At 34.2% G+C, this 19,504-nt stretch overlaps 1 protein-coding gene across 3 annotated transcripts in view; it reads left to right on the plus strand.

Moving 5' to 3' along the window:
• Nucleotides 1–19,504, plus strand: part of LOC115210163 (malonate--CoA ligase ACSF3, mitochondrial) — a 61,471-nt gene that overhangs the window by 27,008 nt on the left and 14,959 nt on the right. For all 3 annotated transcript variants that reach the window (XR_005000300.1, XM_029778638.2, XM_036505248.1), the window contains exons 2-7: nt 4,469–5,167; nt 7,626–7,817; nt 10,397–10,575; nt 10,971–11,116; nt 14,003–14,122; nt 17,761–17,877. Coding sequence is in view for 2 of the 3 variants with exons in the window: in XM_029778638.2 (XP_029634498.1) it covers nt 4,487–5,167; nt 7,626–7,817; nt 10,397–10,575; nt 10,971–11,116; nt 14,003–14,122; nt 17,761–17,877 (1,435 nt within the window). In the remaining variant the exon portion in view is untranslated. The remainder of the gene's footprint in view (nt 1–4,468; nt 5,168–7,625; nt 7,818–10,396; nt 10,576–10,970; nt 11,117–14,002; nt 14,123–17,760; nt 17,878–19,504) is intronic.

A 19,504-nucleotide genomic window follows, 5' to 3' on the forward strand; every position in this document is an offset into this window, starting at 1 on the left:
GGTGTATATCACCGCATATCTCTCCCGCCTTCTCTCTAGGGAGAAGAGGTGTATATATATATACACATGTATATACATACATATATATATATATACATATTTATATATATATATATATATATATACACATGTATATACATACATATATATATATATATATACATATTTATATATATATATATATACACATGTATATGCATACATATATATATATATACATATTTATATATATATATATACACATGTATATATATACATATTTATATATATATATACACATGTATATACATATATATATACATATTTATATATATATATATACACATGTATATACATACATATATATATACATATTATATATATATATACACATGTATATACATATATATATACATATTTATATATATATATATACACATGTATATACATACATATATATATACATATTTATATATATATATACACATGTATATACATATATATATATACATATTTATATATATATATATATACACATATATATATATACACATGTATATACATACATATATATATACATACACATATGATAAAAGGGAGTAGTAGGGAGTAGCAAATTAACAATAAATGAAGTAATTGGTATAGAGGTATAAGTTTCTATAAGAATAGAGCTATGTTAGAATCATTTTTAAAAATAGAGTTTTACAAGGATCATTTTTTTAAAAAAACGTAATAGTGAAGGGGCATTAGAATTAGTAAAATACTGACAGCTTAAATTGGTGATATTAGGAAGATGTAAGATATCAAGAATGTATCAATAATATATTAAAATCTATCAAATATATTTGGAAATGTTCAAAAGATATCTGACGTGATACATAATAATAATAAATAGGTTACAAAGAGGAGTGGCTGTGTGGTAAGTAGCTTGTTTACCAACCACATGGTTCGGGATTCAGTCCCACTGCATGGCACTTTGGGCAAGTGTCTTCTACTATAGCCTTGGGCTGACCAAAGCCTTGTGAGTGGATTTGGTAGACGGAAAATGAAAGAAGCCTGTCGTATATATGTGTGTGTTTGTCCCCCTAGCATTGCTTGACAACTGATGCTGGTGTGTTTATGTCCCCGTCACTTAACGGTTCGGCAAAAGAGACCGATAGAGTAAGTACTGGGCTTACAAAGAATAAGTCCCGGGGTCGAGTTGCTCGATTAAAGGCGATGCTCCAGCATGGCCGCAGTCAAATGACTGAAACAGGTAAAAGAGAGAGAGTAATTAAGATGGAAGTTAAAGATAAAGTACAAAGAACTTTTTCTTTGTATATTATTATATTATTACGATTATTATAACTTTTTCTTTGTATTTTGTCTTTAACTTCCATCTTAATATTTTTTATTTTTTACTTTTTAGTTTTTATTCTTTACATTTTCACTTTGCTCTTTACCTCTTTGTAACTGATTATTATTTATTATTATTTATCTTTTTATGTATCATGTCAGATATCTTTTGAACGACCTGTTGATCTCCTCCATTTTCTTATTGCTATATATGTAGGTATATATATCTGTATATATAAAAGGCAGCATGTGTGTGTGTGTGTATGTGAATATAATTTATACACATCCACAAATTAGCATGCATGTCGCTCAAATTTTAGGAGGACATTCGTCATGATATATATAGCAATAAGAAAATGGAGGTGATCAATAGGTGGTTCATCAACTTTTAAGCATTATATTATGTTTTTTTTTTAAACACGAGATATAGTCTTCAAATTTAGGTTGTTTTTGAAAGACACTATATTTTATAATCAGATTATATATACATTCTCACACAACAATTAAAATATATTTATTTCAAATCACATATTTATCTATTTATTTATGAATGGCAGGATGTGTGTGTGTGTGTACGTGAATGTAATTTATGCACGTCCACAAATTAGTACACATGTCGCTCCAATTTTAGGACATTGGTCACGATCATGGCTGTGTTTTTGTCAACTTATTTTTCCCAAGGCACCCGCGGATAGTGGTAAAAATCGATTTTCAACCATTACTTTTACCAATTTCCACGTCGTTGAAATCCGTAAGTTTTAACTCAAATGGGGTGGAAGCCTTGGAAATTTTACCCACTCCCAACATTTTACAGAAATAAATTTTCCAGATTGTGAATTACATTGTTTGTTATTAAATATATATATAAAATAGCGTGCAAACCTTTGATGCAACCTTCTCCAATGCAGATCTCCGAGGCAAGCTTTTTCAATGCATATCTTTGATGCTGCCTTTCAGAGGCTTCTGAGCCCCCTTTTGCTCGGTTAATTTAGGCTTAGGTTAAGGTGTAGTTGTGATCCGAACTTAACCCCTTCTGACACAGAGGATCAGGAGCCCTTTTGGGCGTTCTATTTTCCTTGTTTGAAGGGCTCCCAACCCATAGGCCAAATAGGGTTAGATGGTAGGGGTGGGGGTTTTGAAAGGGCCAGCATGTGCAACCTGATCATCTCTGTTGGTTAACTTCCCAACACATGCGTTCTCGTCGCGACAATGATTCTGCAGAACTGGGTTGAGTGTGAAAACCAACTTTAAAGTATAAATATAGATTTTTTGAATAAGCAATGTTGTGTTCGGTTAAGCCCTATTTGGGGTGAAAAATCAATAAATTGATTCCTTATGGGGTTTTCCATTCAATCAGGATGAAAAATGGATAAACCAATTCCTTATAGGATTTCTCACGCTAAAATTGGCTACACCCCATTTTCAACCATAACTATAACCAATTTTTATGTATTTTGTTCAAACTTGATGCTGGCGTTACTTAGGACTCATGGGATCTTTGAATGCTTTAAGTTCTCAAAAAAAAAAAATACAATCGATGAGTGGAAAAATCGATAAACCGATTCCTTATCGGATTTCCCAATCAAATTGTCTGCAACCCATTTTCAGCCAAATGTTTACCAATTTCAACGGATTTCGCTCAAATTTGATGTTAGTGTTACTTAGTTTGGTTTAAAACAAAGCGCTTGATTAGCTTAATAATCTTACTTAATCCTGGGCAATGCCGATCTATACTTCTAGTATATACCTATATATTTATATATGTGTGTGTGTGTGTATATATATATGTGTATGTAACATGTATGTATATATATATATATGTGTGTGTGTGTATATATATATATAGATAGATAGATAGATATATAGGATCAAGATTTGTGCAGAAAAGATTTTCCTCAGATTAATAGATTAACATGTTACACAAGCAGATACAAGCACTACTTAAGAGTCTCTTTTAGTTGTGCACCGAACATAAAAAGCATTTTATCAAGTTTCCACAATATAAGCGGGGAGGCAGGTTGCTGTTGCAGGCTATATAATAAGTGGCCAGTTGGAGGCTGAGGGGGTCATCTATGAACCTACGTGATACTTAGGTCTATTAGCCGTAATAACAGTAATGTAACATTGAAGAGGAATATTATTAGCAGATTAACCAGGTCTCATCCCTATACAGTTACCACGCTGGGAGGAGCATCACCGAAGATCCTGGTACTATGCCACGGGTAATGAACAAACCATTGATGCAGATGGAGTGACCAGTACAAATGCTGTACCTGGAAATAAGGACTTATCCAGAACTGGCAACTTGGACTGGGTATCTTCCGTTCCCAGTTCCGCCACCTTAGATGAGGACTGACCAAACATTCATCTTCAACACTGATGGGATGACCAGCCCCATGCCATATGTTACCAGGAGTGTGAATAGGGCCACATCCCATGTTTATAGATATATTGGTTCGGCGAGTACTTCGTTCAAGAAACGTTTTCTTGACCACCAGTCATCCTGACCTGCCTTGTGTGGGACCTCAGAGATCAAGGGACCCCGTGTGATGTCAGGTGGAAATTGATTATCTGGGCCCATATATCAATGGTAGTAGCCGTTGCAAGATCTGCATCATGGAAAGAACCAAAATTCTTAAGGACTTTAAGAAGCCTGGTCCATTAAACAGCTGTAAAGAAGTGTTTTCTAAATGTATCCACTTTAAGCGCTACTTTCTAGAAAATTGGATCTTCCTGTTTGCTCATTAGGCCTCTCCGAGTCTATTAAGCCCCCCCCCCCATTAAGGGGAAACAACACGTATTCATTAACGTTTTTCCTATTCCTTGAGTTTTAATAGTTTCCTCACATCTGCAATGCAGATATTTTAAAATTTTGTATTCCTATAGAGTCTCACAAGCTGTCCAGAAGGCTTTGGGTTTGTGTGAAACCTTGGGTAAGAACTGTATATAAAATTTTGTTGTAATAATCGCTGCTCTATTTTTTTAGAGTGTGCTCCTTTCTAATATATATTTTATTAACTACAAATACACACACACACATGCACTTACATATTTACATATATACACACATATCATATACATATATACACACATATCATTCATAATTGTGTATGTTTTATTTGCACAAAAGCATTTTCTGTTTACTCTTTTGCAGGCTGTTTAACTTGATAGGATGATTGCACAAGCTGCTCATTGCTATAAGTTTTTCATTGATCAAACACTAAAGAGACCTCTGTATTTAAGTCATTATCAAAGAACTCTCCTACTCCAATTTTGCCGTTTTAAGCATCTCCAACTTTCCAGTCCAATTTTACCAACATTTTTTCAAGCAAAGAACTATTTGGAAAGAGTTGCTCTTGTTGACCAGAATGGGCACTTCCGATACAGAGACCTACTCCATTACAGTGCAATTTTATCGAAAAAAATTAAAAATACAATTGGCTGCACTTCAAATTCCTGTGAAGGTTTACGGATAGCATTTCTTTGTGAAAATGATTTGTCATATGTCGTAACAAAATGGGCAACTTGGATGATTGGAGCAGCTGCTGTTCCGCTTTGTAAAACACATCCTGTTAAAGAAATTTGTTATTTCATAGACAATTCCAAATCCTCAATTGTTGTTATTAGTGAAGAATTCAAAAGTCTAACTGAGGAAATAGAACAAAATACAGGAGTTCAAACATTGCTTTTAAGCAAAGATGACTATCTTCATGAGTATGATCCATGTCAAAATTATTGGTTGACTGAATGTAAAGAGTTGGACAGAAAATTTGAAGAAATGCTTAAAATAAACCAGTTCAAAAACCAGCCAGCATTAGTTATTTATACTAGTGGTACAACAGGGAAACCAAAGGTAAGTTTTTGATTCCACCCACTTAATTTAAATGTTTTATTTACTACTCTCTCTCACATATATATATATATATATATACACACACACACACATACATACATACACAAGCACGCATCAATGGGTTGGCTGGTTTGACATGGATCCAATTAATCAAGGACTGCATCCTACTCCAGTATCTGCTTTGGCAGAGTTTATGCTGTTGGGTGCCCTTTCTAATGCCAATCACTTTGCAATGTGTTCTGGATGTTTTTCTCGTGCACTCTTGAAGTCACCATGTAGATTGCTAGTCACCAAATCCAGGAAGGGATGTATGTTGCTTTTCTATGGTAGGAAGGAAGAAATGTGTTTTAGAGGGAGCAGCTACCTGGCTACTTACATTTAGGAAAGAGAGAACAAGAATAAATTAGTGGTATCTCTAAGGATTTAGATGGTTGGATGAGGTGTCAAGGTGGTACCTCAGGTAGCTGGAGAAGTAGTGTGTGTGTGGGGAAGAGAGGGGAGTAGTGAGAGAAGCCACTAGAAAACATCTATAAGGATTGAAGGGAGGTGGTGCACAAGTTGGGGAGGCTACAAGATACTAAGCAGGCATACATATATATATAATAATTCTTGTTATTTTAATTATGCTATCATTTGAAGTAGATTGGATTAATTTTAAGATATATGTGTTCCTGTCAAGATTTAATATTGTTACTGCTTTAGACATTTTAATCTTGATGATAGTAGTTTTAATGGTTGTAGTAATCAATGAAAATAATTGTTATATGTAAACAAACATAAGTTTGTTTTTGAAGTACTGAAATGTATTGTAGTACAAGTAGAAAGATATATATTTTCAATATATATGCTGATAGAACAGCATATATAGGATAAAATCCTTAGAGCAGAAAAATCTGTCACAACCAGCCATGAGACTTGAACTAACATCCCTTCAATTTCTGGTCAAAGTGCTTTACCATTTAAGCTAAACTGTTTTACTGACAAATTTTTCTGCAATTTAGAATTTATAAATTCATCTAGAAACACTATATGGAATAGAAATTATGTCATATGTAAACAAACATAGGTTTGTTTTTGTAGCTCTGTAAGGATTTTATCCTGTATATGCTGTTCTATCAGTACATAGGCGTTGTAAAAATATACATCTTGTACTACAATGCACTTCAGTGCTTCAAAAACAAACCTATGTTTGTTTACATATGACATAATTTCTATTCCATCTAGTGTTTCTAGATGAGTTTATAAATTCTAAATTGCAGAAGAATTTGTCAATAAAACAGTTTAGCTTAAATGGTAAAGCACTTTGACGAGAAATTGAAGGGATATGAGTTCGAGTCTCATGGCTGGTTTCTGACAGATTTTTCTTTTCTGTAAAGATTTTATCCTATGTATACTGTTCTATCAGTACTTACGCATTGAAAAAATATATCTTTCTACTTGTAATGAAAATAATGTTTGGAACCCTGAAGTATTGAAAATGATTACTTCTGTCATACTTCAACTGACTTGATGGTGGGTCTCTGAAAGGTATTCCAGGACCAATGACAGATGAAGTCAGTCGTCTCAATACAGTAAGTTGTTGCTTGGTCCCAGCTCAGCTCAGGTTGAGAAGCCCTCTGATCAGTGATGTTCTGATCTCGATCATCTCATTTTCTAGTACTCCATTATGCAGTGTAAGTTCTTTTCTAAGACTGGTGGTGTGTGAATTGGAGGCAATTTGGTTCCTATTATAACGGATTAAATGACTGTGCAAGGACTATTGTTGGTTCATAATCCAGTATCTTATTCCTTGTAGGTCAAGGATTTATTTTGGATTGATTTTCATAATTTTTAGATTAGATTAATTGAAGTTGTTGAAGGTAGTGATGCAGTAGGGATTAATTTGGAAATTAGCTACTGTTTCTTGTAATTGATCAACTGTATCGAGTCTAACTTGTTTGTTTAGTGGTAATCTGTAGTGTTTTGAAAACTGACATAACTGTAACATCCAAAATTTCTTTTGCTAAATAGGTAAATTTGCATTTTACTCTAGGGAATAACCAACTTTATGACCTTTCTATAATCATAACATTATAAGTGTTATTTGATAGATAACATTTTGCTAAAATATTAATACATTTCTAACAAATGTAGAATGTGTTTGCTTGTTCTTAAGTCACAAATTGAAATAACTGAAGGGATCTAGAGCTATTAAGGTTGTGTTGCTTTAATTCCTTGTTATTTAATATTGTAATATTTATTCGTTTATCCAGATGCCTTTGTATGTGCTGTGTGATGAAATGTAGGTGTTGTAAAAAAATGCTAAGTTTTAGTGTTTCTTGAAAGAGTCTGAATCTGAAAATTATTGTCTTCTTGAATATGGAAGAGAGTAAATGTGCATGACAATCTTTCAAAGCTTATTAAAATTGTCTCTTTGTCTTTGCAGCAGTCTACTGATTAAAGTATGTTATTGTTTCAGGGTGTGGTGCTAACTCATGGCAACTTAACTGCTCAGATAGAAGCTATGATATACAGCTGGGGATGGACAAGAAATGATGTTATTTTACACACATTACCACTACATCATGTTCATGGTATTGTTAATGTACTTATGACACCATTCCATTGTGGTGCTACCTGTGTGATGCTTACGAAATTTGACCCACAAACGGTAATTATCATTTGGATTTTATTTTCATTCACCCTTTTGTTACTAGCTCTCCAGTGACCACTCTTGGTCCTATAATATACATTAAAACCTCCACTTCAACTTATTATTAATTTATGTTCCAAATATCAACTTCAGTATGACAGTTATTTTAATATATTCTTCACTATTTTCAAACTCAATTGAAACAAAGGCATTGCATTTCAATATTTGTTGATGATAGGGTTAAGTCATCTATCTTTACCCGTGTTTTTTAGGTGAACTAGTGGAGAAGTCCTCTTCACTGTTGTTTCTTTTTCTTCATATTAACAGAGGAGAGGCACTTATTTGTTGGGTGGGTTGTATTTGGTTTTCTCTGTTTTAACCTCTGGTAGTGGAAAAAGTACATTGCAGTTCTTTTACATTCTGAGATAAAATTCTGCCATGGTTAGCTTTGCTTTTTATCCTTAGTAGAAGTGAGCTGGGTGGTTTGGGGCTGGTGATATAATAAAAGTACCCGTTATGTATTGGTCATTTTATTTTCTTTATCTTCCTTGTTTCAGTCATTGTACTGCAATTGTTCCCAGTACTTATTTTTTAAGTCTGGTACTTTTTCTATTTGTCTTTTTTCAAACTGATAAATTACCAGAACATAAATAAACCAACACAAGTTGTCAACACACACATACATGCACAAGCTTTCATACAGTTACTTTTTGCCAAATTCACTCACAAGGCATTGGTCAGTCTGGGCTATAATAGAAGACACTTGCACAAGATGATACACAGTGGAACTGAACCCAAAACTTCTTAACCACACAGCTATGCCTACACCTGTTACTTTATACTTTTTACCAATAGATTTATTACCTTGTACCAAAGCTCTAAAACTTTATTTTATTTTATTGTCATCCTCCAACAACACCAGAGTAATGAAGGCAACACAAAGTGTGGTGTGTGAAACTTGCATGGGGTCAGTTCAACTGTCTATACTCTCTCCCTTAATATTAATCTTAGTTATTAGCAATATTTCACTTAATTAAAGAAGTTATTAATATTGTTAATTACTTTGAATCAAGGCTGCTCATGATACAAATTAAATAAAATCAGAATAAAAACCAAGTTATTGATTTACATCTTAGGAGCAAACCTCCATTCTGAGATACTGGTTGTCAACAACTGTTTTGCTGCTAGGTTGTAACTATTTTCCTCTAAGTAGACTGTAATATCACCACCATCATCACCAAACAAGGGAGATGCTCTGTAATTGTGTTTACTGAATCGAAACTTAGTATCAAAATTCTCTTCACCTATTCAGGATCTGTTAGAAAGAAAAATTTAAATGTTTGTTCATTTTAGAAAAAATGTTTTCTTATATACTTCTTTTAAGTTGTAAAAGCTTGTCAAAAGGCAGCTGATATAGCACTTCAGTCCTATAACTTTACACCTCTGCTAATGAAACTGTGATTCGGTATGGCTTGTAGTTAATGATATAAAAATAATATAGACTTCATCTCCACACCAGATACAAGTATTGATTTATATTGAATAAACACAAGGTTTAATTTTGCAGAGGAGTTGCTCTTTATTTTACTAACCTCCAAAGAGATGAAAATCAAAAACAGACCCTGGTGAGATTTGAACTTAGAATGGTGTTTGCAACTAAATACTCCCAATAAAGGACCAAACAAAATATTTTACAAAATTAAGGTATTGGTCCATAGTTATGCCATTTTTATCACTTCACTGCCTTTTATGGTTGCAAATATTTTTATATACAGAATTTGTACAAGCATTAGGAAATTGTGCTTTTGGAAACATTTATGGAAGTAATAATTGCACTTCATTTACTTTTTATTTTATTTCAACTATAGAGATTATACTTTTGCTAGACCAATGTATAATTTTTATAGCTGATGTCTTTTAGCTGCTTTTTGTTTAACCCCAGGAAGCTCTATTTAAGTTGACTTGATCAAAGGCATGTTAACCATAGTCATTTCTCTTTTATTGAAACACAATATATCCGTCATTGCATTATCTCTTGTGTTCTCCTTTAAGTTAAGATATGATCTGAGAGTAAGCTAGCTCTTTTTTTTTTTTTTTTTGACAATTTGAGGAACCATGTAGGGACATCTCCACTGGTTTGTATTTATTACTTATTTGTTTAATACTGTAATGTTATTCTAAGTATCAAATAGCGACTTTATTTTTGGTAAATTTTTTGTTAAGATAATCATAATACAAAGTTGTCATTTTATCCATTCACAAGCAAATACATTAGTGAAAGAGACAACTGTGTTTGTATGGATATCTAATATAAGCAAATATGTTGTTGATAAAGGCTACTAAAGATGACCTAGTGTTTGGCAGATAAATGTATTGTACAAGACATAGGATTGAGATATTTGGAAATTGATTGCATACTTGTTCAGCTCTTACCACCAGATGATAATGAATATGAAGAAAAACCCATTAAAGCTGAAGATGATAATAGCTGGATGGTTGGGGTGGTTGTTGATAGCATTCACCTGTAATTAGGAACATTTATAAAGAATAGATTATATTTCACTGAACACATTGCTTTTCTCTTGCTATATTTCTAGGTGTGGTCTCGGCTGCTGAACCCTGTTGGAGCCAATGATGGTTTAAGAATTAATTTATTCATGGCTGTACCTACTGTTTATGCCAAGCTGATTGAAAACTATGAATCAAATATGCGAAATAACCAGGAAGATATGTACATGGGAAAATTTGTCAAAAACACCTGTCAGAATCGTATCAGGTAAAAAAAAAAAAATGCCCTAAAAACATTGCACTTCTTACATATATTTTATACTGTATATACTCAGTACAAAGAAAGAAGATTCCTAATTCAAATAGTGATAGTAGCTTACTAACCTTCTTCCATCTCACTCTACTAGCTAGGTAATAGAATTTCAGCAAGCCATCCAAACTGTCCATAGCTTACAGTTCTACCCTGCAGAATTGTAAGTTTACCAAATGCAATAGTGAGCTATTTCTGAAATTGTTTACTCCAGTAATTTGTACACAATAATGTAAATTTCCAAATACCAGTTCATATTAACATTGAAAATTTAATGAAAGATATTAAAAATTCAAATTACTGATGATATTTAAAAATTCCGAGACTCATTTTTTAATTTTGTCTCCTTTTAGGCTCATGGTCAGTGGCTCAGCATCATTACCACAGCCGATCATGGAGCGATGGGAAGAAATCACTGGACATCGATTGTTGGAACGATATGGCATGAGTGAAATTGGGATGGCTCTGACCAATCCACTTGATGGGCCCAGAATTCCAGGTCTGTGTTAAAAAAACTGCCAAGCTACTTTATGTACATAATCATCATCATTAGTTTTAAGGTCTGTTTTCCATACTGGTATGGGTTGGACTGTTTGACAGGATCTGATGGTCACAGGACTGTGTTAAGCTTCAATATCAGCCTTGGCATGGTTTCTACAGCTGGATGCTCTTCCTAGTGCCAACTACTTTATAGTATGTGCTGGGTGCTTCCTCCCCCCATCCCGGCTACTGCTGTTGGTGAGGTTACCAGGTTACTTGCAAGACTTGAAGGGGAAAAGGAAAAAGCCCCGTTGATTGAGAGAGGGGAAGATGGCTTTCTCCCAGGTGTTCAGAGGCTGAAATATGGAAGAAGGCAAGCCCAGTTGTCTTGCTATAAAGAAGATATATATTTACCTCATATTATGCAAGGATGGATGAGAGCAGCTAGAAAGATGAGATAATGGTGACATGGTATGTTAACAAACTTTCAAGGTACAGGGGACGTATAAGAGGATATGAGCAGTGGATCTAGGAGAGGGGTAATTTCATAAGAGTATGAGAAGAGAGTAATGAATGGTTAGCTGAGAGATGAGGGCAGAGGAGAATGTAGTGTGTTATGAACAAAAGTGGAAGTGTGGTTAATGGGAAATATCAGGAGGGAGGTGAGATAGAAGTGGATCAAGAAGTAGAGGAATGGTGTGCAAGGTGATGTATATTCACAGAAAGGAGTAACTATAGTAACTGGGGTGACAACTGGAGAGGAGTGAGGACCTTTGATGGCAAACATGAGGGGGTGTGGAGAATGGTAGCTGATATGAAAAGTGCTAACATGGAGATATGGCAGCTCAGAGAAGACAGATAGATAACTGAAGTTACAGAAATTGGTTGTTCAATGAAAGATAGTGTGGAAAGGGATGATAATGAAAATGAGTTGTAATTTATTAGTGAGTTAGCACCGATCCAAATTTGATTACCCACTGGAGCTGTTTTATTTGTGCTGTTGTACTTTGCCAATGCATAAAATTTACAATTATTATCATTTTCCTTAAGAAGTTTTAAACAAAAATCGTTGCACAAATCAACAATATTATACCAAAAACTCTTCTACAAAGGAACTTTCTCTTGAATTTTTTCCAAATGTAGATTAACATCATGTTAGTTACATCCAGAATGATCCACCTTGGTTAATATACATATCAAATTGAGGCATTGGGGTAACTTGGAAACTTAGGCTATCATGGTAGTCTTGCTGAAGATTGAAATATTGTCAGGTGGTCACTACTCCTACTTATGGAAACTCCTGGAAAAAATGCCAATCTGTCCATTGTAGGGTTATCCCCTGCACTGTGGCTGGTTCTTATTCTCAGAGCAATGTGAAATGGAGTACCTTGCTCAAGGACACAATTTTCCCCTGGTCTGGGAATTAAATTTACAATCTTGAAGTCACAAACCAAATATCTAATATATATATATCAGATGTGGCTGTGTGGTAAGAAGTTAGCTTCTTAACCACGTGATTCTGGGTTCAGTCCCACTACATGACACCTTGGGCAAGCGTCTTCTACTATAGCCTTGGATCAACTAAAGCCTTGTAAGTAGACTTCAGACAGAAACTGAAAGAAGCCTATAGTGTATGTATGTGTATATGTGTGTGTATATATATATATATATATAAATTAATCAAAGGACATATTAAATATGTCTACCTGCTGGAAATAAGTCAAAACTCTTATTTAAATCGCCAGAATACACATAACTACAGAAATCAACCGTCTATTTTTCTTGAATTATTTTTCTCGTGAATTAATTACTCCATACTAAAATTTTGTATATATATATATATATATACACACACACACACATACATATGTGTGTCTGTCCCGCACCCCCTGCTTGACAACCAGTGTTGCTTTGTTTATAATCCCTGTAAGCTAGCAGTTTGGCAAAAGAGACTGATAGAATAAGTATCGGGCTTAAAAAAAAGAATAAGTAAGAACTGAGGTTCTTCCTTTTCAATGAAACCCTTCAAGATGGTACCCCAGCATGGCTGCAGTCCAATGACTAAAACAAGTAAAAGAATATATAATGTATAGGTGACTGCATATCTCTGTGGTCAAGAAGTTCACAGCATCCTGGACAAGTGTCGTCTAAAGCCCTGGTCCAGGCAAAGTTTTGTGAGGGAATTTGGTAGTAAGTATAAAAAACCCATTATGTGTGTGAGTGCATGTACCCATGTATGTTTTTGTCTCCTTGTCTTGACACATTAGCTGCAAACAAATATCACTAGTATACAAGTGTTGTAATTTATTCACAATCTTCTGTGAAAACATGTTTAGCTATTATGTTGTTCATATTCAAAAGAGACTAAGAGAAGTATTACCTTGATTGGAAAGATGTAAAGGTTGGTGACAGCAAGAATATCCAGCCGTAGAAATTCTACTTCAATAGATTTTGTCTGACGCTAGCATGGAAACAGATATTAAAACAATGGAAAATATACACACATCAGCAGGCAGTGTCAGTGAACTGTTTTTTTGTGTAACTGTTTACATGAAGAAATATTTTTTGTAGACACAACCTGCTTTCTTGCCCAATCATTGAACAACGCAACCCTAGTATGGGTTGGATGCTATTTTGTTTGAAAAATTATTTTTATTGATAGGTACTATGATTTTAAATATCCCAAATTCAGGTAGACATGATGCTTAAGATATAGAGAAGGTTAAAAGGGATCTCTTATGTTGACAACTTTTGTAGATATGTTTGTAATGTAATTGATGTAAAATAGGAATTGATACTGTGTTGTGGATTACCTTAGTAGATGCTATTAATTTCTTCATGGTACACATTGCAATAAAAAAAAACCCATCGTTTTTTTTTTGTTTTTTTTTATATAATTTTTCAGGTTCTGTCGGTCACCCTATGCCTTGGGTAGACGTTTGCATTGCAAAACCAAATGTTTATGCAAAATGGGGTTATGATGTAATAGCTCAGGGAAATTCTTCAAAAACTGTGGTTTCCCCAGGTATGTCTGCTGTTTTATTCCTTTTCATCATGAGACATAGCTGTCTTAGGAAATTGCTTATAAAACATCTTTTATCTACATGATTGAATTGCCTTCATTGAGCAGCTAGTGCTTAGCAAAACTGTATAAGTTAGAACCAATTGGCTATAGGATATGTTAAGTTAATGGTTAGCATATTTAGTGAAGGGAAAATCAAAAAGCTTACTGGAGACAATGTGGTATGGTAAAAACAACATAAGTTTGACTAATAGTGTTTAAATATTTTGGGAAGTGTGGGTGTCAACTCTAATCACTTGCTTGCTGACTGTATAGAATGTGTTGTATTGCATGCTTATAATCAGCCAAGCTTTTGTTTCTTGTCCATTATTTGATGTTGTCAGTTCATAAATATCTTTGACACCTTCCTGCTCATTTCGCTTCCAACTTTTCTAACTCTGCAGCATTTATTTCGTCTTAGCAGCTTATTTTGCCCAGTTTGAAAAAGATTCCTTTTTCAAAGCCATCTATCTTTTCTATTGCTTTTTACTTCGTCTAAGTTTCTCTTCCACAAAGTATGATTGGCATAATACAACAAATTACTATCCTTAGTTGTAGGTGCAATTTTACATCCTTAGAGGTGAAGTTCTTTTTCATTCTTATAAATGCTGTTTTTGCCTTATTTATTCAAGTAACTTCACTCCAGCCTTCTTGATCTGACATGAAAAATCCTTAAACAAAGGAACAATTCTAATGAATCTTTTTCCAAAAGCAGATTAACATCACATCAGCCACATCCAGAATTATCATTGTTGGTTAATATGCTATGCATACTTAATGTACATATGTACATTATTAAGTAGTAGAAAATGATGTGTCAAGCTGTTGTTACTCCTACCCATGAAGCTTCCTTCTGTATACAAAATACAAAGTCACAGAGGCACAGATGTTCTTTTGAAAAAAAAGTTCCTTTGTAGAAGAGTTTTTGGTATAATATTGTTGATTTGTGCAACGATTTTTTATACATCCCCTGGACAGGGACACACTTTAGTGCCACATACTGAGGTGTTTCCTGTTGAACATAAGGCTGTAATTATCTGCTTCAATTTATTCTTCATTTGTTGCAGCTTCAGTAATGAGGCTTTTTTTTATGGAGTGAAGTTGTTAGCCCTTATGTCCAACTCTCAAGTGCTGTTTATACCATTCCTCTCTTGGCATGAAACTTTGCCAATATTTAATCTTTTTTTTTAATACATATGACCCCATAAAATTTGTAATAAATATATATGTATATATAATTTGCATAATATCAAAAAATTTGTTTTAGAAACTAAATTCAAAGATCCTCAATTTTGGATGTTTAAAACAAAAATTTGAATAGGCGCAGGAGTGGCTGTGTGGTAAGTAGCTTGTTTACCAACCACATGGTTCCGGGTTCAGTCCCACTACGTGGCACCTTGGGCAAGTGTCTTCTACTATAGCCTCGGGCTGACCAAAGCCTTGTGAGTGGATTTGGTAGACGGAAACTGAAAGAAGCCCGTCGTATATATGTATGTATATATATGTGTGTGTGTGTGTGTTTGTCCCCCTAGCATTGCTTGACAACTGATGCTGGTGTGTTTATGTCCCCGTTACTTAGCGGTTCGGCAAAAGAGACCGATAGAATAAGTACTGGGCTTACAAAAGAATAAGTCCCGGGGTTGAGTTGCTCGATTAAAGGCGGTGCTCCAGCATGGCCGCAGTCAAATGACTGAAACAAGTAAAAGAGAGAGAGAGAAGAGATTAAAAAAAAGTGGGGATAAAATTATGGATGGGAGTGCTTACTCTGAAATTGATATTTTTTGCATTGTTGTTTGGCTCATTTCTTTTTGTGCTTTTGGTATTGTTGTTCATGTTTGTGTGAATATAGGGTGTATGATTATATTAGGTTGTCAAGAAAGTTCTTGTGGTTTTTAACCTTTAAATTCAGGTGCACATATCTCCGCTCATACAAAACTTTATTAATCGAAATAAACACCATCAGAATCAACACACTTTTGCCAACGCGAAACAAGTTTATTTATGCCATTAGCGTAAATATCCTGCGTTCTGGTGGTGATGAAGTCGTTGAAGGCGTGTTTGGCATCGTCTTGGTTTTTGAAGCATTTCTCATGCAGGAAGTTGTCGAGATGCTTGAAAAAGTGGTAGTTGGTAGGCGAGAGGTCTGGTGAGTATGATGGATGAGGCAGAGTTTTGTAGCCCAATTCGTTCAACTTATGCAGGGTCAGTTGTGTGATGTGTGGCTGAGTGTTGTCATGGAGAAGAATTGGTCCTTTTCTATTGACCAATGCTGGCTATTGTTGTCGGAGTTTCTTATGCATTTCATCCATTTGCTGACAGTGCTTCTCCGCCATAATGGTTTCGCCTGGATTCACAAAGCTGTGTTGGATGAGACTGGCCATAGACCATCAAACAGTCATCATGACCTTGCAACTTTGGCTTCGGGAAGTGCTGTGGAGCTTCGTCGGCATCCAACCACTGAGCTGAGCATTGCCGGTTGTCATAAAGAATCTATTTTTCATTGCAAGTCACAATCCAGTTGAGAATCAGGTCATTCTTGTTGCATAAAAGAAGGGATGATGACACTTCAAAACAGCATTTTTTTTGGTTGTTGTTCAATTTGTGCGGCATTTCTCAAGTATTTTTGTTTTTCCAATCTCTTTCAAGTGGTTAGAAATTGTCGTATATGTTACGTCTAATTCAGAAGCAAGCTCTCGAACAATTGTACATGGATTGGCTTCCACTAGGGCTCTTAGTTGATCATTGCCCAACATCCAGTGGCCAACCACTACACTTATCATCTTCAAGACTCTCGTCACCGCTACAAAATTTCTTGAACCACCATTGTACTGTACATTCATTAGTGGTTCCTGGGCCAAACACATCATTGATATCACGAGCTGTTTCAGCAGCTTTTCAGCCTAGCTTGAACTGGAATAAGAAAATTGTGCGAATTTGCTTTTTGTCTATGTTGTATTCAACATTCTGTGGAAAAAAATGGCCTAATTATTCAAAAAGAAAAAGAGTAATGCAATTAGATAGAGCGAAAAACGGGCTTTAAAATGATATATAAAGTCAAAGTAATTTAACGAAAATTAATTTGAAAACACATCATTTAAAGCCAAAATTAAAAATTCTGCAAGAACTTTCTTGACAACCTAATATCAAATCATTTGTTTAAAATTTGGGGGGGGGGGTGATTATAAGGATATTTGGCTGCAATTTCTAGCAAAAACCACATCAAGGTTCCATCATGCAGTAAAACTATCAAAATTATTCAGTTGATTAATTAGATTAATAATTAATGCTTTATCAGTGGAGGAGCTCATTTTCAGCTGATGCTTACCACCATCATTTACAGTAAATCAAAGTAATTTTTTATTAGGAAATACAAATACACGATCACAATATATAATTCAACATCAACAAGGCAGAGATACTTTTACCCAACTTTCTTTGAAAGTCTCTTTTATGCTTCTTTGTTCTAAACACCAGTTAAATAATGGCAGAATTGTTTTACTAAATTCTTCATAAAGTTTTAAATTATTTGAGAAAAAGGGTAGTGTATTTTAACTGAAATGTTGTAACGGAAAGGTTAATATGCCTATCATCTCACTTATCAGGAATGGAGTCTGAACAAGGGGAGTTATATGTACGAGGACCCAATGTATTTAGTGAATATTTCCAACGACCTGATGCAGTAAAGAGATCTTTTACAAAAGATGGTTGGTTTAAAACAGGTGAGACTGTTTTCTTCATTTTTGATATTTGCTGTTCTAATCCAACTTTTCATATTAAAATGTGTTTTTTAACTTTTGTTGTAATAATTTTTATAAATGCATTTCTACTTACCTACCACTTGGCTATGAGGTAGAGTGGAAATGCTACAGTTTGGCTTGAATTAACAAGCATATATAATTAGTAACCTACCTTTTTCTTGCCTCACATTCATTGCTTTTCTTGTATATTCTACATGATTACAGAAAATTAAATGTTTTTAATTAATTTTTAAGCCAAAACAATGTAGGTTATGAAAAATTCATGATAAAACAGGTTGATGGTTTGTACTTATTAGGACCCTTTCTTCTAGAAATCTATGGAGAAAAGGTGTTGTTAGCTGACTTCTACTGAACATTGACTTGTGTTATTGTTTATAATTTATATTGTTTTGGTTTAACAATATATTTGTATATATCAGAAAACAATACTACCCTACAAGAAATTAAATTTCTCCATTAAGAAATTGTGTTTTCAAAGACATTGTTGTGTGGCTACAATGATCACTTTGCAATCATATAGTTTTAGATTTGGTTCCACTCTGTACTATCTTGAGCAAGTGTCCTCTACTCTAACCTCAGTATGACTAATGTCATTTGAGTAGAATTGGTAGATGGAAATTGTTCAAAGCCTGTTTTATATATATATAAATAAATAAATAAACATCATCATCATCGTTTAACATCTGTCTTCCATGTATGCATGGGTAGGACAGTTGACAGGAGCCAGCCAGATAGAAGACTACCTTAGGCTACTGGGTCTGTTTTAGCTGGGTTTTTACAGCTGGATATGTGGGTGTGTCTTTGTGAATGTTTGCATTTTGTAATTGCATGAAATATCAGTAAGCTACAGACAGTATTGTCTGTTGTCATATCCTTGTCATCAGAGCATGTGGTAGCTCTGCATTTTTGAAGATGAATAAAAACTACCTCACTTGAAAAACAAGTAAATGAGGGCATCTATCTTTAAAAAATTAGCAACAGTAAGTCTCATCTATTCTGTGTGAGTATGCAAAAATATGGACATAAAACTGATGATGGTAATGCTTCTGATAGTGCATCTTATTATGGACCATTACTATATATAACAAAAGTTAGATTTGATTGGTGAACTCTTGCTCATTAACTTTTCACTATTTGTTGCAAACAACCATCTTCTCATATTCTCTGCTTGTTACTTTGAGCATTTTTCATTGTCTACAGTGTTTGTTACTTTAACAGGTATTTTGATTGAGGTTGTCAATTTTCGATGACATTAAGGATATCTGACTGTTACTTGTGCTCCTCCTCAGACTGTTTTTTGTTCAAGAATGATATTTTTATGAAAACCAAGTATTTGTGCTGAATGCACAAATATTTTAAACCTTGGCCCCTTTTGATGTTAGAAAGGCAAACTGTCTGGAAGTCTTTGAGCATTGACTTTCCAGTATGGTTGATATTTTGGTTTCTGACCTTGTTGATCAAAACTTGAAGTAATAGTGTAAACTAACTTGAAATGTAATAATAATGTTGTAATTTTTGTAATTTGACTTGAAGCATTTATAAAACAATTACAATCAGTATGATTTATCCCTCATATGATCAAGTTAAA

This window comes from Octopus sinensis, linkage group LG1, assembly GCF_006345805.1.
Source record: "Octopus sinensis linkage group LG1, ASM634580v1, whole genome shotgun sequence".
Taxonomy (NCBI): Eukaryota; Metazoa; Mollusca; class Cephalopoda; order Octopoda; family Octopodidae; genus Octopus; species Octopus sinensis.